Genomic DNA, 23,635 nt, shown 5'->3' with positions numbered 1-23,635 from the left:
AACACTCTCCATCCACTTCTGTGCTAAGCCACTTGACTTAATTAGGACATCACTCTTCATAAATTAAGCCAGCCATTGCACCGATTTGGGTGAGGGGAGTTCACAGCATTAGTTTTGATGGGACAGAGCTGACAGAGCTGAGTCAGGCACTGCGTCTTACAAACGGCAAGAGATGACAATATCTTTAGCCAGTATTTTTTAGTGAGGATCTAACCTAAGTATCTGATGTGGCCACAGCTATGCTAGCCAAGCTGCAGTCTGTGCAAGGTTGGTTGGTACTGGTTTAGTGAAAGCTGCACTCTTTCACATGCTCTCCAAAACAAAACAAACCTGTATTGTTGCAGTTTTCTCCTACAACTTAGGTAAAAGCAGTGTGAACTGCAGTGTACAGGTAGAGCCATTTGAGAAAAGATTGACCAAAGCTGTCTTTTTACCACTGTCCAAAGCAGCAGGTCTTTTTGCTTGTGCTGCTGAGGCATAGTAAAGTTGTAAGTGGTTCTAGCCTACTTCAGTATACATGATTAATAAAATGTAGGTGTCTGCTGATATTGCAGGGACTATGAATGCTCACTAATGGGTCTGTAATAATAATAATAATAAAACAGTTTCAAAGGTTATTTTATGAGTTTACATCTCTTGTGAGATGACAGACCTCTGCCATGAACCTTATAGTGCTTTTTGTAGTACGGCTGGTAGAAATCTCTTATGCAGGCTCTATCTAATTGGTACAATTTCACAAAACTAGTACCCCCTGCAGAAAACCCTGGTATAGACAAGAATCAAGAATTTTTAACCTTTGTTATACACCTTCTGCAGTTTACCATGCACCTATTGAAGTTCTGCAAAACATTTTTTTTCTTTTCTATGCAGCATGCAGTGCTGCATACATACATTCTTATTTTATTTTAAATTAACAAAATAAACTGGAGATGAGATCTTCCTGGCCCAGGCTTTTTACTCATCATGGGCCCTTAAGTCTCCCCCCAACTGTAGCTGCCCCCACTTTGCTCCACCCTTCAGCAATGCATGTAAATCAGACGCAGGCCAAGGAGTCCCAGCTCAGAGGGATGCTCACTCCCTGCATGGGACCTCAGTGAGGGCTCAGCAAGGGGTACAAGTGGGAACTATGTCTTTTCTACCTCGCTGTAAGCTGGACAGAAAGAGAAAAGTTTCCTCCATCACGCTTTCTCTCTCTCTTGGTTCCGTGTATGGTGTGAAGACTGCTGCATGCAATAGCTTCCAGTGAGTGTGTTTGGACTTCTGCCCACTGCTCAAACTTTCCTGGAGGGCTGCAGAGCATTTCAAGCTGCAGGAAAATGTACTGGGAAAAACGCGTTAGGTAAGGCTGCCTATGCTGCCAGTTACCTCCTCTAGCCAAAGAAGTTTTGCTTCTTAACTGTACTTTTTGTGGTTGAGAATCAGGAAGGGAACATTATGTACCTGGAACTGAATGCTAATGTCTCTTGCCTTTGCTGTTTTTGTAACTGGATGGTAATAGCTCTGCTGTGGTAAAGGAATGGTACAGAAAGAGACATTTTTGGCTGATTGTTAACCAGTAAGTGTATTGTATCTATAGCTTTCTAGAAGAAAGTACAATATGTATGTCCTTCCCCCCTCCCCCCCCTTTTTTTATTTTTTTTAAATTTACGAGCTTAATTTGAGATTTTTTGATGTGTTAATTAAAATTACTGCTGGCATAAAATATTTGTAGCTTTATCAACCATTGAGATTATAAATTTTGAAAATGTTACCCCTCCCTCCTTGCCCTCCTGTTCCTTCTCCTCCCCTCCCCCCAACCCCCCCGAATCAAAATCTCTTTCGGTGTTTGGGTCTTATTAACATGAATCTAATCTATTATTTTTATTTTTTTTAAGAATTCTTTTCACTGTGACTGTGGTCTGGCAGGCCTTTCACTTAGGAAAAGGTAAAGGTAACTTCATGTTTTCCCCCTGCGCCATGTTTTTCTTGTACATTTACAGTATGTATTGCTTCATTACAAACTATCATTTTCTTCCGTTTTTGCACTTCTTATCAAGGCCGTGAAGAAGAAGAAAATGAAAAAGATGTGAAAGATGTGAAAAATCTCAATGCCACAGCACAAAAGCTACAGCCTAAGAATGAAGGGACTATTATAAATGCTCTCAGTGACATGAATCAGAGTTATGAAAGCAGAAAGCAACAGAATTCCAGGTCATTTGTACCTTTTACTGGGATTACAGAGAGTAGGTAACATTATTTATTTAAACACTGTCATAAGATTGATTTTTAAGATACTATACCACAATAATGCTTTTACTGTTCTCCTGAGCACAGAGTTGGCTGAAAGCATCCAGCCTATTGATTTTCTGTAGCAGCTCATTTAAATTATTCCTGTAGCCGGTTATGAAATAGTGCTAAAATTTTAAGGTAAAACTGGAGATGTTTCATCTGCAAAATGTTTAATGGTGATAAGACAAAACAGAGGAGAATACTAGGCATTATGAAGTGGCTGGTCCTTGCAAAAGAGTTTTTAAAATTTTGTAAAATTCTGTACATTTTGGAAAAGTCACCATGACCAAAAATGAAATTATATTTGTATGTATATATATATATATGTTGAGCTATATGAAAGTAAACAACCAGAGGGAGGAGAGGAAGGTGTATCCCAGGCATCTGCAAAATGCCTGAGGGAAGGTTCCATTCCCCTCTCGAAATTAAGTAGAGATTCCCCTTAAAAATGTCTCATTTTTTCAAAAATTAGGAACACTTCCCAGTAATTGTCTTGTTTCCTCGTGTGAATGAAACCTGCATCCATCAAAGTGAAATATTTCACTTGAATATATGCTGCTTCTGGTAGACGTGTCAGGCTTTGCTTCTTGAACATCCTGTAATCCTTGGTAGTTTGCTTTTAATCCCTAACCAAACAAACTCGGCTTAACTGAACAAACACTCCTAACAGGCAGCTAATTTTATTGTCTTTAGAGACAATAAAACTAGATATCCTTACGATCCTTTGGGAACTGGAGAGACCTGGGAGAGCAAGTGAGAAAAATGGGACGGTCAGAGCCCCCTGAATGCTTGGTAGACTCAGTAATGTCGTCTTGTTTTGTAAATTCTGTAATTCGATCTCACAGGTAAAAAACTGAACAGAAACTGCTGCCTAAATGGAGGGACCTGTATCCTTGGGGCTTTCTGTGCATGTCTAAAGCATTTCACTGGCCGATACTGTGAACACGATGAAAGGCAAAGGTAAAAACTAGACCAAAACTGGAGAGATGCTCTGGCTGGTTACTTCTTGTGGTGGGATCACAGTGGCATACCAAATGTCTCTCTTGTCCTTGACAGCAACTGCGGCAGCGTTGCCCATGGTGCCTGGGTGCTGAAGGGTTGTTGGCTGTGTCGGTGTGGCTATGGTACTCTGAACTGTCTCTCTGAAATAATGCATGAAAACTGCGGTAAGGATTGGTGTTAAATCAAGCTTTTTTTGCCCAATGGGAGACAGAATTGCATTCTGCAAGGCTGAGCTACCTGGAGGATGCTGTATGTGCTCCTGTTAAATTTCTTCTTGGGCCTGCTTTGCTTCAGAGGATGTATTAGTGAGACAGTAAACAATGTTGCTGTTGCTTATAATAGTATATTACCTAAAGTACTTTGAGATCTTTATAATCCTGTGCAGAAGGGAACTACTTCCCCCATTTTCCCTGAAAAATTGCAAGGATGATTATTTTTTGTGATTTGCAAAATCTGCATATGTTTATGACTTCCCATTTAACAAGGACAAATTGTACTACAAAACTACAGAAAAGCATAAAAGAAACGGTTTGATTTTTTTTTTTTTTAAGATCAGAATCAAGAGAAAACATAAATGCAAACTGTGGTGTGGTAAGAGTAGAAAACAGTATTATACTACAGAAACCACCTTTGCCTTCAAGTCTTCTCTAGTGACCAATTAAGTGCGGCAACTAGCTATTGCCAGTTAAACTCTTCTGAAGAGTTAAACGTTCTTCCCTTGAGTGTTCAACTTAGATGGTTTTCTATTACAGAAGCAAAAGACCTAGCAGGCCTGGCCATGCTCAGAAAGGGCAGTCTTACTACTTGCCTTCCTACTCTCGAGCTCTACTTAACAAAGGCAGTAAAGGTGGCACTATAGAATCGGTTGCTCATCCTCAGAGCAGGGACTCGATGGCTTTCACATGCATGATGTTAAGCCTTCCTGCTAATAAGTGGAGGAGCCCCTTCCTGTTAAAGGAAGGGGTTAAAAGGCTACATGCAGACGTGAGTGCATACCTCTTGTGAAGATCTTGCTCTTGCTTTTGCTTGGTATTTACTTTTGATTATTCTGAGATTAATGCCTGCAAGAGCTGATAAGTGCTATCAGTTGCTCCCCAAACGATCATTGATGGGACATCTATTCACAATCTCTCTCTTGGGAATAGCTCCTTTGATTGGTTTTAATAGCTGATATCTTTAACTTAAATACCTGTGAGATGTCTGAGAAGTTTCAAACTGTTGAAAATCTTTTTTCTCTTTAACCATTTTATTTTCTTGATACTTTTGTAGAACTGAAAAAAGAAGAGGAGGAAATTACCAGACTATATTCTAATGGCCTAAGATTACAACAAAAAATGTTTACACTCACTTGCCTCCTCACCTTACTCCTGGAGTTTTGCTGCTGGCAGTTGTAAAACTGGACAAAGGGAAATATAAATATCTTAGGATTCATGTAACCCTTATCATGAGTCATACAACCTCTTTCTTCTGTATTACTGCAGAATACACTTAAATGTATATTTTTAAGAGGTGTTAGTTAATGTTAAAATTTTTGGTTTATTATAAATGCAGATTATATAAATGTGAAGTATTTATTATATAATTATTTTATTTCTACTACCAATGTCTGATTCCATCAAGTCTTTAGTTCTAAAATATTGCTCTTCCAGTGGAAGAAGAAAAAACAAATGCTCTATGCCCTAAGTATTGTAAGTTATAGTAATTTTCTGTGTACACAGTACAACTACTTTAACAAATAAAGCCATTTTCATTTCTGAAGAGCTTTTGTATTTGGCTTTATTTAAATGAGAAAATTCCAACTACCATTTTTTACTGTATTGTATCCAGTAACAAAATGGTAAGAAAAGGGCAGGGTAGGATGAACAGTCTGAATTTTGAAACAATAAGGAGGATTTTAAGGGTAAATTTCAAGCCCTAATATATGAACAAACTAAAAGTTAGATATATCTTTCAGTTTTCATTGTTATTTATTATAGTTAAATTTTAGCTTTATATAATCTTAGGCAGGAAGCCTGTGTTTCTTAAGAAGTCATAGCTGATACTTGTCTTTTGGAGGTTTCTTTTATTTTGCATCTTGGAAATATGAGTTCTTTTGTTTTTAAAAGGACAGTGAGGAAGAACCTCCTTAAACTTTTTGTATAGGATATCTGGATTTATATACCATTTAAACGTATTTCTAAACTGTAAAATAAATAATTAAAAAATGTTTGGAATGTGTAACCTCATTTCTAATGTAAGTTTATAAGACATCAGATCAGTTTTTGTTTTTAAATTGCAGAGAGCAACCTAAAATGTATCACCATTCTCTGAAAGTTAAGCTACTACATAGAAACCATCAGATTTATAATTTTGTTGGCTCTAAAAATATCGTTTATTTATAAAATAACTAAGGGGTCCTTAATGACTCTCAAAAGTTAAATATATGTAATTCTTAGCATTTCATAATTGCAACAAAGAAAGACAACAATGTAGTTACTAAGCAGAAAAAGATTCATTACCAACAAATGACTTAATAAGGTGGCTGCCTTTGAATCTGTGGCAGTTAAGTAACATGTTGACTTTTACAGGAACCATTGTGTAAACGTGTGTGCATGGCAAATGCTACAAATATTCAGACTTCTCCTTTCCACACCCTAGAGTTGAGGAGTAAGGTTTCTTGCCCTTTATATAAGATACACTAGACCAGAAGTGGTCCTTTTCTCATATTACTTATCACAAACTCGGCTGTACCCATAAATCTGTGTTTACACAGACTTTGAAAAGACCATCTCAGGACAACTAAATATCAAAGAGAACAGCTTAGAGGAAAATGGTTATGCCTTTATTTGTCAGATGCTGAAATTGTAGAGATGCCACTGTGAAAACATCTTGGCTTGCCATAAAGCATATCTGGGAAGCGATGCAGCTGGTAATGTGTTTTAAATATGTTTTACTTTTTGAGGGAAAGCAGAAAGATATGTGGAAAGTACACAGTAAAAAATATATCTGAAGCAATACTCAATTTTTTATTCCTACAGAAAACGTACAGAGCCATAAGAAATTGCAATTAGTGAAAGGAAAAAATGGCCTAATGCAGGGTTTATAGCAGAAGAGTTATTTCTGTTGCAACAACATCCACAGCAAATTTAATCAGGAAAAGCTGATCTGGAATAACTCCTTATTAGATCAGCCCATGTGCCTGCAGACTCACCCTGATGGAGCTATACATTATTGGATCAGTATGACTTGAAGTATTAGAGCAATTGAAACGCCTATCTAAACATTTTCCTCCTGTACCAAAACCAGTCCACAACACCTTATTAGAAGCAGCAAGGTACATTTTCAAAGCATTGCATGGGAAACTTAGCTCAGTAAGTGGTTCTAATTAATGTCAATGTAAATCACTGCTCACTCTAAATGCTGGGATTTGAAAATTTTATCCTGTGTACCTGGAAAAAGTGACAGACTTTGCATGTGTGTGTTTGCTTTTTTTAATGATAAAAAATCTTTATCTTATGTCATTGTATTCTGGGTTAGTAAAAAATCTGGAACTGATTGCTTCAGGACTGTTTTACATCTACTCTATTATGTCAAAGCATATCTTCTGTTGGTTAGTTTTGGAAGGTTCTTTCCTGGCCTTTCTGTCAGGGCCCGGAAAGATGCCTGAGTGGGAAGAACAAAACAGAGTCTGTTATCCTTGCATACTTCTCAAGCAGAGGTTTCCATAGGAGTTGAGTTTGAAGAGAAACAGGTATCTCCTTAAGTTAAAGGAAATAAATAAATAAATAAATAAAAGTATTCATAAGCTGATCAATACATAGACTTATTCACAAATAAAAAATATAACTAAGAAAGAAGAAAACAGAAAGCACTAAAGAACAAAGGAAAGCATGCAGTCACAATCTTTGCTTAGGTTAAAACTGTCTCTGCTTTTATCTGTCTCCAGCTGTTTGAAAGAACAGATGAAAGAAAGCATTATTTTCCTCCACTGCTACCATGTAGGCCAGGCCAACTTTCTAACACCACAATTACAGTCACTTTTGAAAGGTTTGTTTATAGCAAACAGTGATGCTTACTCTCCAGCCTCATGCTAACTCTTTTTATGGACCATTCCGTCAAAAATGGCACGTCCCAGCAAAATAGACATCTGTTGCCACGAGTTCATGCATGTGCCCTTTCTATATGCAACTGCGTTTGGGCAGGGTAAAGACCCTCAAAGAGAAATATTTATCAAATGCTTCACAGGCCCTAGACCTTTCGCTCCTCACAGTTGACTCCAAAACTAAAACAAATGGTGCATCCCATGACTGGCCTCCACAGCTTCACCCCTGCAACCAGTGCAGCCTCCGCCTCTCATCAGGGCACAATGCTGATAAGGTCCCAGATCGGGGCAGCATTGTGGCAGTGGGGGCTGCCTCCATCGACCCACACTACTCTGAGCTCCGGCACCACATCAGGCACAGGTTCACAGGGGTAGGCTGACATCTGCCAATAACACACTGCCCATTTAAAAGAAGCCATCCATTTTAAACCAATACTGTCTAGTGCACCAAGACTTCCTAACACAAGCCTGAAAGACCAGTTTATGTCTGCAGGCACTAGAAAAGTGTCACTCCTTAGGCTCTTTGGGTATCTGATATTTATCTTTCAAGGTGACTTTTTTCCTAGCTAGGAGAGATGAATTTCTGTTTGTGAGAAGTGTCAATGGTGCCTATAGGTGCCAACAGCTCTCCCTCACCTATAACTGTGAAAAAGTGTTTTTTGTTTGTTTGTTTGTTTTTCCAGTCAGCCAAAACAGAAACAAAAGTAATTTCCTCCTCGTGTTTACTCAGATAAACCTGAGGGAGGTTTGTTTTGTTTTTGTTTTGTTTTGTTTTGTTTTATTTTAATTCTCTGATTCTGTGATTCTATAACTGACATGTGAGATTGCTTAGGTCTACCTTCACACATTTCATTACTTATCTTTCACGAACTCAACAGTGTGTAGCAGGCTGTGTGTCTGGATCATTGCACCCACCATTTCCATGTGCATGCTTCCATAGCAACTTTATATTTTGGCTCCTGTTCATTAGAAAGATTTTACAGTACAGCAGACTGCCTCACTGCAAGTTAGAGGCGTATGTCATGGCGGGGAGGGGGGGTCTACCTAGTCACCCAGCAATCATCACCTGTAATCCTCTGCCTGTCTCAACTTTTTACAGCACAATCATGTATGAAAATGGGAGACCCAAGACCGATGAGCAGCTGTATTGAATTGCCCAAGAGTTATGAATACTCCTTGTGATTGCAATGCACGTTTACAGTCAGAGAGGACATTAAAACACATAACTCTTTCCATATTTGGCTCATTGACCTTGCCCTTGGCTGGTGCTGCTGTGAGGAAGACTTCTTGTCAAGGGCATGAAGCTACCATATGCCATCACAATAAAACAAGATGCCTTATGTATGTTGGGTTTAGCATTTTTCTTCAGGTACATGCTGGCACTGCAATAACTTTAATTAGCAGCTCTATTCAATTGCTGCAGCAGTAGATACAAAATTACAAAGGCAGCAAAATTACAAACTTATAAGACAGCCTATGAGGCTTCAGTTCAGACATTCTTTATATGATAACATCTGGAAGAAATACTGTGATAGTACCAGGACAGAAACACTGGTAAAGGTTTGAAAGCAAACAGTTGGAAAAGCATTGGCACTATACCCCCATTAGTTAGAGAAATCACATTGTCCACACTGAGCCTCGCTGGCCATGTGGACTCAGCAGATTTTTCTTCTGACAACCAGTGAACTTCTTTGAGCTTCACACATTCCCTGGGACATATCTAATCATCTTTCACCAGCCACAGAGACATCAGCAGAATCAAACACACAAATTTTGAGGATCCGTGTCATATTTTTCATTGGCTGATACACATAGTGATGGCCGATGTAGGCGTGCTACTAAGCTAACATGCTTCAGTTACCCAGAGACAGCCCCTCACCAACCAGGCAGCCAGCGCACACGTAGGAAAACACTGGCTTTAGGGGCACACTGGAGCAGGCTGATTCTCAGGCTAAGTGAGTTGCCAGTTTCCATCTTTCTTCTACTCTGGGTTTATATTTTCTCATAATGGAACTCTTTCTGGAATCTGTGGCACTTTCAGTTCAATTTGCTTTGAATTCCTATTAACCGGTATCACATTAGCAATCTCACTTCTGTGTTTGTCTTTATTTCTACTTCCTTATCTTGTATGTCTTAGTGGCCTACATTCTCCCTCATTTGCAGACTAAAGGTGGTAAGTAACTTACAGCTCATCACTAACATCCTCTCATAAAACTGGGACTTGGGTCACAAGACTGAGCCTTGCAGGACTATGAGAGGCATTTGTAAACCATTCATTTAGAGTTTTCTACCACCAGAAAACACTACAGTGATTAATATTAAATTCTTTTATAGTCACAAAGAGCCCCACTAAACAGAGTTTTATTTGGCTCATCCTACTCGGAAAGCACTTCAAAAAGGTTTATTTGAGAGGTAATCTCGTGTATAGACCAATGAAATAGTTCTGTCTCATGTACTCACAGAGAATGTCTAGTAAAATTTTGCAAAGTTTTATGGGTAAGGTTGACTCTTCCATTTTCGTAAGACCAAGATTACCTCTTTCCACAATGTACATAAATATTTAAGCACCATGAAATATTTAATTATAGTTGAAAAAGTGGTACAGTGATGGAAACATGATATTCACAGAAGATCAAAAAGACTAGGTGTCAAAGATCCTCCCTACCTGACTATATAGATGAACTCTTCTGAAGACAGCTTCTTAGAACCAAAATTAAAATGAAAAAAAAAAAAAAAAAAAAAGAGAGGAAAAAAAAGGCGGGGGGTGTAGGGGAGAGAATGTTTTAACAGACCTGGCAATTCTCATGCTTTCATGTCAGCCTTGTTCTTTCAGCTGCAACATTATGTCCTCTCACCTCAAACCTGTATAATGCAGCACCAGCAATACAGCCTCTCTGTTGCTTAGACACCTCATGGGGCAGAGACTGCCGGACAGCCCAGCCCACTGTTGTAGGTAGATCAAACTAGGAGAAACCTACTTACAAATCCGAGCAAATATTATTATTCTGCTTGTTAACCCAAAATTTCCCTCAAAAATATGTATCTGAAACATGATGATATCATTATTCTAATCCATTTAATTGTTCAAGGCTAAGTATGGAAAAATGTATAGAAAAGTTACTCTGTTTAATGATGGACAACTCCCTCTGTGTGTTTATACAGCATTCTACATGCTTTTGCAAAACGTAAAGATGTTGGGTAACTACTTAATTTCACACAAAGTTCTCTCTGGACTGCGTTAAAATTCTGGTCTGCCATCACTTTCTTGTCTACAAGGTTTGCACAAATGATTTAAGTGTTACCAATATGCATCATAAATGTCATTGACTAAATTAAGCATTCCAACACCAGCACAGAAGACAGGAAAACATAGCTCAATCCATTTTAAGGATCAGATGGCCTTCATAATCTAGTATCAAAGCTGAGAACAATGTTTACTGATGTTTATCTTTGTTATTCAGTTGGGATCTCCTCCACATACTTCAAGACAAAGTATCCAGATGTTAAAATCAAAGCTGGAAATTTCTTATTGCTTTTAACATTGGTCTTCAGAGGATGAAAGGTATTATTAGAAGGAAACAAGAAAAATAGGAGTGTGCTCACTCCTTTGTCTCTTTCCATTCCATAGTTCTTGGCAGAGGCTATACTCCAGTTCTGCTTTTGTGTAGATATGAGTAACAACTCAGTGGAAAAAAAAAATCTTGTGCAGAAATATCGTGCAGTACATGTCCAGCCATCCAATAATATGCAGCAAAAGCCAATTCAGTGCATTCCTGTGCCATCTTCTCCTTTCAGCTCAACATTTCCTCTTAGTGATATGCCTGTCATGAGTGATGCTAACCAAAAACAGCTACAATATAGTTCAACAGTAAGACAGTTGTATTTAAAGACACATAGGCCATCCTCCAGTCCAACAGCTCCAACAGGTAATTATATACACAGATAAAACTGGCTGGCAAATGCATATTCCATGTGCAAATTATATGCTCAACACTGCAACCCTCTCAAGTAATTTGAAGTGAAAACAAGACCGCACAGACACGTGTACTGTCCCCTTTGTAGTGACACCAGGCACAACCATGCATTCAGCCAGGTTCACTTACTTACACCTCTGGGATTTTTTCCAGGTTTTATTAGCCTTCTTTCTAGCTAGATCACCTTCACTGACAAAGGGATGTGTCAGACACATACAGCAAATAAGAAGGGGAGACCACAGTTAGACAAGCCAAAACTCACTACAAAATCTACCACTTTAGTGTAATAGGCAAGTTAGTTAGACTGTAGGTCTACTTCCAAAAGAGGACAGCAACCAGGAATGCAGAGACAATAGAAAGAATGAAAGAAAAAAAAAAATCAATGTGCAGCAAATAAGAATTGTCATTATGATACAAAAACAGTAGAACTTCCTACAGGTACATGAGGAAAAGTATAATTATGTATTTGGTCTTAGAGACACCATTACTGGAAAGCTACATAACATTTTGTTGTCTTCACTTTGTAAAGGGTGTAGAAATTTTTAGAAGTTTCGAGGGAAAAAAGGATATGGGGATCATTTAAGATATGAAAACATACTCAGCAATGAAAATTGTAGCAAGTTCAGTCCATTGTGAAGATAAAATTAACAAGAAATATGATCTCTCCACAGGATCACATGGGAAGATATTAAATCCTATGATTTTGTGGAATTGATAATGCCATTTTCACTGTATTACACAGAGGTGCCCCCCAAAAAAACTAGTATCACAGTGTACTTTTACCAGGAGACTAAGTTGCTATTTGATATAACAGTTAAAAATTGAGATTTGTCCAGTATTTGCAGAGAGGTTGTTTATTAGAAGTCTATCAAACCAATGAACAAGCAATGAACTGTTGCATGCATGTGTGTGTGTGCATATACCAGTCTTTGATGCACTATACAATGAAGGTACTACTAGCAAAGAAAGACAAAGCCCAAAGTAATGGAACAAAGAAGATGAGACATTATTATCAATATGTCTGTTGATTCATTGCAAACAATAATGTAAAAAGCTATAAACATGAATTGCAAGCAACATCATTGTGTTAAAACATGGCTATATTAGTGTGCCTACAAACCTGACCAGGTTTGAGATTTTGGTGTCCTAGGCACTGTACAAGTGCATAGGAAGAATGAAATGCCCTGAGCAGCTGACAACACCTATGGGATTTTTTTTTTTTGATTGTTATTAAAGTATCTGTCACCATAGACTCTGGCTTCAAACTCTGAGGCAAAACCCTTTGTGTGCACACATTCCTACTTTCCTGCTTCAGTCTTGCTTTTATGAGCCCTGTTGATTTTACTGTTTATTTTCCATCTTACCAGTGCTGATCTTAGATCACAACACCAGCACAGGCGCCACTCACCAGGAGATGGCATCATTAGAAGTTAATAACATCAGCTCTTAACTTTGCAGTCAGATACCAGTGTGAGACGGAGCATAGCACTAATGACTGACTTCCTGAGCCTCACACCACTGATAAAACCTAACATACCCAAAGCAAACCACAGCAAGTATTTGAGTACAGGGCATCATTTTTTTAAAAATGCAGTCTTCAGAGATGAAGCCACTATTATCTGTTTCTTTGGCTATAAATCATATATCCTACCCTATTTACTAAGGCTGAGCATACTGTCAGTACTTAGCAAATGCTGTTCATATATTTAGTGTAGAATCAATGAGAGATGGTTTTTCTTAGGCAATTAAGAGAAAGAAAATCTTTGGCTGGTGAAAGGAGCATACAATTAGATAAAGGGTATCACAGAACTAAATTAATGGGCAACAATACAGTAATTTTTCAAGTGGCTTTCTTATCACTATTCTGCTCATGTATTAAAATCAAACTTGCAGAGAACAAATAAGCATGATCTGACCCACCACAGGGAGGAGGAGTGATTCTTGTATCATTGTGCGACGACTCACAGAAAGTGAAATAATTACCTTTAATCTTACTGTTATATCAAAGGGACCAAGAAACCCACTTGCTGGGTTAAGTGTGTCAGAAAGACAAATTATACCAGCCCTGTGTGCATGGATTCTGAGGTGCTGAATACTAATTTTAAAGGAGTTTTATCAGATAGCCAGATGAAAAGAAGTAACAGGGACTTGTTACTTTTCAAGAGTATATGCCTTGCCTGGCTGCTGTCAATTAAAGTTTGATGGAGTGCTGAGATATACATATTAAATAGGTTTGAAAATATTTGTTTTTAAAAATTTCTGTTTTGTATAGATATTCAGATCCTGGACCATTTTATATAATGGAGGTAGAAAATAGACTATTGTATTTTGATAGTATCTTCTAGGCACACCATAAATAAGTACATGATGATAGGTTAATTAAAACACTTCACAGAACTCAGCTTTATAGATTGATGCTAAAGAGGAAAATGTGTCTGTGTGTGAAATAACATTCCCAGGAGACAAATTAATTGCCTACTGCATTTATTGTTTATTCCTTAACACTCTCATGCACTGGCCTTGATATTCTGCGTATGTGATTATCTTAGCTATAAAAAAATATTTATTTAATAATTCAAAATATATTGAAACAGGTACTATTGTGTATGCTGTCTGGTTTCCTTTAAAGTATCACTCTGCTTCTGAATACTGATAAAAAATGCTGCTAGGCAAACTAAAGGGTCGCTTTAACCTTAGAAAAAAACTATGTTTAAACAGCTCTGCAACATTCTCAGGAACAAAGAGTAAAAAGAGACTCATACTGTACTTATGCCAGTGTTCCCCAAATTACCAAAACATTAAGGTCAGAGAAAAAATTATGTGGTGCTCTGGGCAGTGAATTGCCTTCTTTTACTGACTTAACGAAAAGTCTATACTGGCTGTCAGTTTTCTGACTCTGTACAAAATCATTACAGGTGTAGCCGGGATAACATTATACCTGTTCCACTGTTAAAAACAAAACAAAACAAAACAAAACAAAACAAAACAAAAAAAACAGGTATGTATCTCTTCTGCTGAGATAATCTTCTATGTATGGGTACAATGTTGTCTCAATGTTTATTCAGTTCCCTATCAAAATCTATTGTAAGGCCATATAATCTTCACAAGTCTTACTCCTTCATTTTCAAACAGCATTGTCAACTCTTCTTCATTTTCAAAATATAAAACTGTTTTCTGCCCAACATGCCTCTAGCTGGCACATGGAGTACAAAAGTGTTCATGGATCTGTGGAGGACCATCTCTCACTGAGCCCACCATGTTCTAAAATTTTAGTTTAAAGCTCCAGAGATCTGGGATCTGGTTTCTACATCTTCTGTAAAGAAGGAGGCTGATTTTCAGGAACAGACTTAGGATAAAAATATGAAAAAATAATCTCTACAGGCAGTTGATCAAATGAAAAATTTCAGTAAAATTTATTTTAATGTCCTCAGTTTCAGGCCGGGTTTAAGGAGTAACAGTGGAAAGAAGAGAGAGAGAAGCAATGATACTTCAAAACCTTGAATTTTTTACTGACCACCCTTAATCTGAACAATGGAAACATAATATAACAAGAAGGGATTTTTCAGCTATGGCTGATTATTGCTACAGATGATTTTATAGATAGTAAGATTTCTGGTTGAAGATTCTGGTTGAAGGTTCTATGTTTGTCCCAAGATTGTCTTATCAAGAATATATGATTACTAATTTTATTCAACATTATATGTAGTTACCCTGCTAAAAAACAACCCAAAATTCACCAACGTAATTGGCTCTGCATTGACCACAAGCTTGCAAATCTGTTCCAGAAGACAGACCTGTAAAGCAGAAGCCAGTTCTCCCATAGCACATGATGAATCAGCCCCTAGAGCAACTCCTCCTGTTGGTTAGTGAGGTTCAAGAGCACTGAGATATGTACAAAACAGATGGGAACATACCATGCAGACCAGATCACAGAATCACAGAATGGTTGAGGTTGGAAGGGACCTCTCTGGTCCAACCCCCTGCTCATCCTAGACCAGGATGCCCAGGACCATGTCCAGATGACTTTTGCAGATCTCCAAGGAGGGAGACTCCACAACCTATATCAGCAACCTGTTCTGGTACTCTGTCACCTGCACACTAAGGAAGTGTTTCCTGATATTCAAATAGAACATCTTGTGTTCCAGTTTGTTCCTATTGCCTCTTGTCCTGTCACTTAGCACCACTGAAAAGAGCCTGGCTCCATCCTCTTTGCACCGTCCCCTCAGGTATTGATGAGATCCCCCTAAACCTCCTCTCCTTCAGGCTGAACAGCTCTCTAAGCCTCTCCTTGTTGGAAAGGTGCTTCAGTCCCTTGATCATCTTGGTGGTCTTCCATTGGACTCTGTCCAGTATGTCCAGGTCTCTCTTGTACTGGGGAGTCCAGAACTGGATGCAGAACTCCAGATGCATCCTTACCAATGCTGAGTGGAGGGGAAGGATCACTTCTGTTGACCTATTGGCTATACTCTACCTAATGTAACCAAGAATAGCATTAACTTTCTGAGTGTCAGGGGTACATTGCTGACCCATGTTCAACTTGGTGTCCACCAGGACTCCTAGATTTCTTTCTATAGAGCAGCTTTCCAGACAGGTGACATCCAGCATGTCCTGGTGCCTGGGGTTGTTCCTCCTCAGGTGCATGACTTTTCACTTCTTGTTGAACTTAATGAGATTTTTGTCAGCCCACCCCTACAGCCTGACAAGGTGCCTCTGGATGAGAGCATGGCCCTCTGGTGAATCAGCTGCTCCCCCAGTTTTGTGTCATCTGCAGTTTCCTAAACTGCACTCTGTCCCATCACCCAGAATGTTATTGAAGATGTCAGGTAAGACTGAACCCAGTATTGACCCATGGGTATTCTGACTATTGTGAGGTCACAGGATATAGGGTATATATGACTCAAAGTAGTAGTCATTAGCATGGATGTTAGATTTGTATATTTCATGTAACATTACTTGTTTTGCCTTAGTTGATGTAATCACCTGTTAGTTAGTTATAGAAACAACTCAAGGACCCCATCTGACACAACTCTTAGCAGATACCTTGTGCAACAGCTCATGGGGAAACCACTACCAGAAAAATAAATAAATAAATAAATAAATAAATAAGAGGAAGAAGACAAAGAGGGGAAGTGATCACGTAGGAGCAGTCACTTTCCAGAAATGCGATAGGAACTGAACAGTGTGAAGGGAAGGTGCCTCCTGCTAAATTATCCAAAAAGGCAAAATCTGTGATGAAAATAAATGGTCAATTTCCTTAAAGTCTTCAAAACTTTCAATTAGAAACAATGTCAGGACCACTGAAAGACACACGCAAAGGATGAATGTCAACGAGATCTATTTTTGTGATGAGGATCATATGTGTCTCTCAACTGCCTACACAAGATTGTGAACATGAAGTCAAATGGGGGAGTTATAAGAGATTCAAGCTGCATTCTCAGCACTAGCAGCCTTTTTGCCAAGATCAGAGCCATTGGTACTGATTTCATGGGGCTTACATTATATTGAAGGAGGTTACTATTTTGGGCCTATTTCTTTCATGGGGACATTGCTTTCCATAGTTACCTTAACAATGGCACGTAAGAGGGAGTTTTTGCACTCTCTGCATCAACAGTCGTCTTTGTCCATGTGGCTTTTCATTTTCAGAGGTGCTAAGCACTCATGACTCATCAAAGTTCATTCTGGCTGCTGAGCCCAACGCCTCAAGAATATCTGCATGACTTGAGGCACAGTATGAAATAAGAGCAGGTGCTCAGACCAAGATAACCAGAGTACAGCCCAATGAAGGACTTCTCAAAAATTTCCATAGTTTCAGGTCTTCACTCTACTAGTCCAAAGCAGTGACATGCAAGAAAATCAGAGAGACTGACTTATCCCTGAGATCTTCTTGAAGGTCAAAATGTATAACATTAATCGATTTCAAAGCCAGAAGGCAACCAGTTCATAATACAGTCCAGTAGGGCCAGGTTCTCTTGTCACACTTTAATAGATACCTGCCCAGAAGAGTTTAATATAGCAAATTTGTATGCATATGTAAAACATATTGGTCAGAAGCTTTGAGCCATTTTTCTGTAGAGAAGCCTATGTTTCTGAAGGAATTATTATTATTATTACTATTAATAATAATAATATAGCTTTAAACATAAAGCAATGAAGTAGAGCAAGAAACATCTTGTTTGCTGGATGGTGAGGTACTGTGTTGACCTCATCAGACGTGAAAATGATGAACGCTGGCAAGGATGGCCTTCCCTTCAAGACAAACTATTTCTAATCATGGGTTGAGAGCAAAAAGTATCTTGCTTCTTACTTCTATCAGACATAAATAAGCTTTTTGTACCTGAAAGTTTCCAATTTTGCTAGGTTAGTTAATTATTATTTCTTCTGCAAGCTTTGCAGAAGAAGATTGTCCTTCTGCTGTTAGATGGGATCCATCCACACCCCCAGATTAGTAAGTAGAGTAATAAAGAGCTACTGGTCTATTTAGTCAGAGATGTTCTTGGCGCTCCTCCAGGTAGCTTTTCCCTGTATCTGGACTGTGTTCTTCACCCATCAAGACCTAATCTCCACTATGCAGAGAGCAGAGTTCTTGACTAGAGTACCATCACAAGAGGGAAACATGTACAGGCCAAGAGCAGGTCCTCCAGTGACCATCATTCATGCCTTTCTACTAACGCTTTTTTGTACATGCTGAACAGGAAAGGAGAAAAGATAACAGTCCAGGGACCAGAGCTCCAAAGAGCCCAGGGATGTTCCTTGAGGACATTCCTACACACTGACATGATGGTGAATAATCTTCTGAGCATATTCAATCTTGTATTCAATTTTCCACAAGAAAACCTTTAAATGCCTGCTTACCTAACATATTTTCTGGATAATTCAGCTCCAGAACACTTTAGGCATAGAACAAACTCATACTAAAGAGATTTTACCATCAAGTTAAAGACATTACGTAATGGATTTTGTAAAGGTTCTTCTACTTGCCAGAGATATAATGACTCCTTATATTAATTTAATGAATATGTTTGACACATTAAACATTTTAAAACTTCATTAGCAATCTATGTGTAAACAACAGATGAGGAAATAATTTATTCTGCTTTTCTTCACAAAAATAATAATTAAAAAAAAAGTTCTTAAACAATGCAGTGTATCATTTCCTTTTTCACATATATATATATTTTCATTTGAAATAACAGTGATCGTCTTTCAAGAATTATGGACAAAAGTTTCAAATCTTTTACGTAATATTAGGCATTTAAATTCATATTTAGAAAATGGTCTGAATGGTCTAACTGGCCAAAGCACTCACACTTGAAACATTCTTCTAAACCAATTTGTATTAGGAAAAGGAAGAGCAAAACATTTCTATTTGTTTTTATCCTCCTTCAAGTTTGGCTTTTTCACAGCTCTCAAGTGTGTGTCTCCAAACATATTCATATAGCAGGTATTGCAGCTACAGGAGCATAGCTTTTGCAGCACTCAGGATGCCTATGTCTGTTACTACGTAATGGCCCTGGGTCACTCACGGGCATCTTGTAAGTACGTGATCTTAATCTGCCATGACTTAAATTTTACTTAACACATACCTGGTACCTTTGTAATCTTGCCAGCAATCTTCACTCACTGAGGATTGTTTTAGTCAGAGACTTTTTAATGACAGCTTCTAAGAGCTAATGGTCAGTTTGGGTCTCAGTGTTTACAAGAAACATTGTGGTGACAACCTTTCACATCCGACATTACTTTTCATTACTGGGTTGAGTGTAAGAGTTAAAATCAGATTTTTCTCCAGGAAGAACACATGAGAGGCAGAATGGGCCCTCAGATCTCACATTCATGTTCTTCTAGGTCTCAGGTCCAACCCATCTAGTCAGGGCTGCCTTTTTAATGCTAACCGGTGCAATCTTGACAGGAGCCAAGAAGCAAAACACAATGTGTTTCTTAGTTTAGTTAATTGGTCATAATAAAGCACTGTAGGAGAACACTGATGTGCCCTGAGGGGTAAGACACACATATCCCTTCTCTCTGATACACTGATAGAAGGAAAATGAGTATATCTAAATATTTTTATTCTTGATCCAAAGTCTAGTTTTAGTTAAGTTAAAGCTGGGGGTACAGCTACAACTTCCTTGCGTTACTTTACACTGGGACTCAAACCACAGAGTTATTCATGACCATTAATTTTACTTTTTAAAGAATCAGGGATGATTCCTTAAGGACCTTAATCATCCTTCCTCCTACCTTACCTTCTTCCTAAATAAAATTTCTCAAACTCATCTAAATTAATACTGATAACAAAGTCCCTGTGGACCTTCAAAAATTTTCTGGAAGCAAGTCTGAAGTCTCAGACATCCCCAACTCATCCCATTTAACTTCATCTAACTGAAGTACCCACAATTTGGCTGTATAGGATAAAAATAATGCAACTTCATATCTATGAAAAGATATGCAGAAGGCTGCATTACCCCACTGAGATCCTGTTCATTTTCCATGGACTGTATGGGCGTAGAACAGCCCCAGCCTCAGTTCAAACAGCATGTGCACTGAAGCACACTGCTTTGTCTGATTTTAACAGAAGATCAAAAACCTCTTTCCTGCACTCATTAAATTGATGCCTGAGGGTGTCTGGAGCAATTGAGTTCCTAATGCTGGTGTAAGTAAGATGTAGTAAGATGTAGATGTAGTAAGATGTAAAAAACATCCAGGCCAGATTTGCAGGCAAATTCAAATCATCATCATAGAAGCCTTTCTGGACAGGTCCCTGTAGAAGTTCATTTGATGTGGACTTTAAGGTAGTTTCAAACACATGGAAATGCTGACAGAGAGTAGGTGACACCAGCAGCCTTTTTTCTCCTTTGTAGCAGAATTCCCCTGTAGTGCAAGGAGCCAAGCTAATTACATACACTTCCATGGGAAAGCAACTGTGTATCTAGCAGCTCCAGTGGTTAAATTTCAGCCTAATGCAATTTAAACTACTTGAAAAACCTTACATTCCTGGGAAAAGTAGAATCACAAAAAAAGCTGCAAGCAAGCAACTAACGGGAGAATTACGGAAAGGTATTAGTGGATCTTATAGTCTTGAAGCAGAGCACTGAAGATCTGAAAGTCTAACCTAAATGATTCTGTAATTCTTTATCTACTTTTTCATGTCTATGTCACAAAGGCAATACTACAATTGCAAATAAACACCAACCAACCACTATAAATGTTACAGATGTCGTGTAATTGGTGTCCAGAAGAAGTTTCATCCAGCTAATAAAACATGTCAGCTCTTCAATCTGCTGCTTTACTGACCTTGAGATCATCCTATAAGAGGTACTATAAAGAAAACAATTGTGTGTCATAGGCATGGAGGTTATGATATATGCACCATCCAGAATGCACTCAGAGGAAAAATCCAATGTAGATGAAAGGTATTCCTGTGTATTCCTATATCTACTTAATCCTTATTTTTTTTCTGTTATCTAAACTAGTCCCTGCTGATTTCTCACTGTCCAATCCAAGGCTTATCCCAGGAGAGGAAAAATGTTTTTGAAACTGTAGTGAAATTAATAGACTTTTTCAGTTGTCCAGACATGACATTTTTTTCCATAAACTTTAAACAAACATTCAGTGTCATATCCAGTAGGCAGGGCTAGAAACTTCTAAGCAGACGTGTTTTCTCCAGATGCACTTTCGGAGTTGCCATTGCAGGATAACAGGGTTCAAATCAATGCATGTGTGACTGGAAAGCAAGGAAACACCAGTCCTCCACACAGGCACGTGGCATCAGCTGTAGGACAGTCCCTAGAGAAACCTCCTGCCTGTTGTCTCACCATGCCTTACTCACTAGACCCACTGAACGACCCATTGTAATGGTTTTGAAGGACAGACTTTAAAAAACTCACACCGCATCTATTTACAGAAATATCTAAAACAGTTAATGATCATGGGAAAATATAAGCCTAAATTTATTAGACTTTTACCTACCCTCTGAGTTATCTGCTCCATTCAGGAATTTGTGAAGCTTGGAGAGGGTTAATAAAACTACTCTGGCCAGTGTTGCTCCTAGACCAGGAAGGACAAGATCCATTAGTGACAGAAATCCCTCCTCACAACTTTCTGACAGTCATTGAATCAAACTAGAATGAGAAGGATGTGAATACTATATGCACAGTGAATAAAGAAAAAGACTGCCTCAACAACATGGTACAGTGTGTGCTTTAAAATCTTACCTCTCTGGCATTTATTTTCTCTAACATCACAGAGAAAAGATTATGAGAAGTTCACTTAAATAGAAAGTTCTTGTAGATTTTGTGAAATGTGAAATGCCTTCTCCTTTTGCCTCCTCCTCTTTAGCACCGTGTCTTAAAAAAAAAAAAAAAAAAAAAAAAAAAAGACAACGAAGAAACCAGGCTGACAAATTATGGCCAAAATGTACCAGATATAATTGTGTGAGAGTAAGAGTTTCCTTCTACTTTTATTTCTACCTCTCCCACACAAGACAACAGCACAGTAAGAACACAGAGGCAGAATTTGATTGCTACAGACAAGTAACACCCCAGGTGCTCCAGAGGTTTGCACTTTGTCAGTCATTTTACAGATTTTTCTAAGGCCTCTGCTAATGACATTAAACAGTGGTTTACAAGCACTTTTGCAAACTACAGATGAGTGCTGTCATATAAGCAGGTTATGTTAAACAGGTTTGAGGAGACTTGTTTATGAAGTAAAGAAAAACTGAGGTGCAAGTGAAAATTTCATAAATAATTTTCACTGCATAAAAGCCTACATGACAGCTGCAATGCTTTTGAGGGTGAAGTATGTCTTTTCAGTCACCTTCCACCTGATTATTTCTTCTGATCTGGGTAGCCCAGCAGAGTACTAATTCTGTCCAGGATTTCTGGATGCTGGGTGCCCATTTAGCTTGCATAAGACACATGAATACAGATGTATTGTTCATTGTAAATACAGTCAGTGTGTATGCAATGTGTATCTAATATGCTGTAGATAACCTGAGTGTGTGCAATGTCTACCACACCAGAACATCTAATCTGCACAAATGCAGAAATATCAATACATCTAGAACATATCAGACCAGAAATATATGTTCTGGTCTGATGAAGCCTGGACACTGAAGTAACCTCCTGAATGGAGATGCTTGCAAAGGTTTAGGAAAGATGTTTTCTACATTTGACATTCAAAATAAAACTAATTTGTTGTAAATTGTGAAGTTACTGAAGTTCTGATACAAACTGCAGGGAAGAAATTATGCTGCTCTGCAGCACCGTGGTGCTCAGCATCATTGTTATATTCAGCCTAGGTACCCATCTGTCCTCATAATAGTGATTATTTTAATATTGACCGAGTACACTTTATTTGCTTGGGATTTCCAAAACCAGCCAGATTCTGATCTATTTTTCTAGATTTTCAGAGAATCATGTTTGTCTTCAATGCAATGCATATATCTGGAATTAAAATCTCTGAGAGCACAAACCTTTGCTGCTATCATATGTTCAGGCAAGTGAGCTTATTTCTGTGGTTTCATATGATATGCAGTGGGACAACATGTTGAAGAAAATCCATACTTTAATATGCCTTTAACAAGTTAAATAAACTGACCAGTACTTGGAATGAATTGGAATTTTCCTGTACAGAGGAAGGCTGCAGCTGTCAGGTTTTGCTCATGGTTTTCTGCTGTAAAGCTGTCTGGAAAATAAATAAATAAATAAATAGAAGAAAAAGGAGAGAAAAAAAAAAAAGAAATATGAACTACACAAAGCATCCATCTAATGGCTGCTGCTTTTGCTACTTGTGATCTGAAAAATGACAACAAAAGAAGGTTAAAATAATCAGCAGTGCTATAAATACTACTCAAGCCAGCAGTCACATATGGTATATTAGCAATGTAGATGGATTTAATGAAAACTGAGATCAGCTCACACATCTGTCATCAACCAAATCTACAAAATATTTTCCTCAGGAAATGAAATTTAATGATAGAAGTTCTCATCTCTAGTAGAGTTTTAACAACTCCAAATGGTAAAACTAGTGCTGGTTTAAAGCATTCTGTCAGCTAATTTTAACCAAACAGACAATTCCTATGACTATTGCCTTGAAGAGAACAGATTGTGTGATAGGTCATAATCAAGCACACATCCTTAGATTAACAGCTCCAAAGTACTGCATACTTCTGTAAGTCACCCTGTAATGCAAAACCAAGTGTGATTTGTCACACCACTTCAACCTTCATTACAGCTAAGATAGTAGAGTGGAATTTTTCAAGCTTCACAGGATGAATATTAAAATGGATAATACTAGCATGCATTTTAAAGAATAA

The 23,635-nt window shown here is 38.2% G+C and overlaps 3 protein-coding genes across 5 annotated transcripts in view; 1 reads left to right on the top strand and 2 right to left on the bottom strand.

Moving 5' to 3' along the window:
• LRRC2 (leucine rich repeat containing 2) overlaps nucleotides 1-23,635 on the bottom strand; it is a 165,368-nt gene that overhangs the window by 114,595 nt on the left and 27,138 nt on the right. The window contains exon 2 of one of the 2 annotated variants that reach the window (XM_080573501.1): nucleotides 4,460-4,541. The exons of the other annotated variant lie outside the window; for it this stretch is intronic. Within the exon in view, the coding sequence (XP_080429627.1) occupies nucleotides 4,460-4,515 (56 nt within the window). The 5' untranslated portion in view covers nucleotides 4,516-4,541. The remainder of the gene's footprint in view (nucleotides 1-4,459; nucleotides 4,542-23,635) is intronic. 2 annotated transcript variants of the gene reach the window in all.
• LOC308185431 (cryptic protein-like) lies at nucleotides 1,041-6,797 on the top strand. Of its 2 annotated transcripts, none has more exons than XM_080573521.1 (6): nucleotides 1,041-1,339; nucleotides 1,875-1,924; nucleotides 2,037-2,222; nucleotides 3,114-3,228; nucleotides 3,325-3,434; nucleotides 4,540-6,797. In XM_080573521.1, exons 1-6 carry the CDS (start codon nucleotides 1,317-1,319, stop codon nucleotides 4,662-4,664), a joined length of 609 nt encoding a protein of 202 aa, XP_080429647.1. In that variant the 5' UTR covers nucleotides 1,041-1,316; the 3' UTR covers nucleotides 4,665-6,797. The 2 variants fall into 2 exon arrangements, with proteins under 2 accessions (XP_080429647.1, XP_080429646.1); XM_080573520.1 differs by having other exon boundaries at nucleotides 1,066-1,339; nucleotides 1,875-1,930; nucleotides 4,540-5,030.
• LOC308185432 (uncharacterized protein) overlaps nucleotides 6,668-23,635 on the bottom strand; it is a 42,350-nt gene continuing 25,382 nt past the window's right edge. The window contains exons 2-4 of the mRNA XM_080573522.1: nucleotides 22,918-23,004; nucleotides 21,289-21,366; nucleotides 6,668-20,190 (exon numbers count right to left, since the gene is read on the bottom strand). Coding sequence (XP_080429648.1) covers nucleotides 19,847-20,190; nucleotides 21,289-21,366; nucleotides 22,918-23,004 — 509 coding nt within the window. The 3' untranslated portion in view covers nucleotides 6,668-19,846. The remainder of the gene's footprint in view (nucleotides 20,191-21,288; nucleotides 21,367-22,917; nucleotides 23,005-23,635) is intronic.

The sequence above is a fragment of the Anser brachyrhynchus genome (genome assembly GCF_964034855.1).
Source record: "Anser brachyrhynchus genome assembly, chromosome: Z".
Taxonomy (NCBI): Eukaryota; Metazoa; Chordata; class Aves; order Anseriformes; family Anatidae; genus Anser; species Anser brachyrhynchus.
Note: the sequence above shows the minus strand (reverse complement) of the source record. Positions and strands in the feature narration are given on the sequence as shown.

Excerpts from the sequence above, each read along its gene's own strand:
- LOC308185431 (XM_080573520.1), top strand. The coding sequence starts at position 1,317 with ATGTACTGGGAAAAACGCGTTAG. Across the intron at positions 1,340-1,874 it reads TACTGGGAAAAACGCGTTAG|AATTCTTTTCACTGTGACTG; the intron begins GTAAGGCTGCCT and ends ATTTTTTTTAAG. Across the intron at positions 3,435-4,539 it reads AATAATGCATGAAAACTGCG|AACTGAAAAAAGAAGAGGAG; the intron begins GTAAGGATTGGT and ends ATACTTTTGTAG.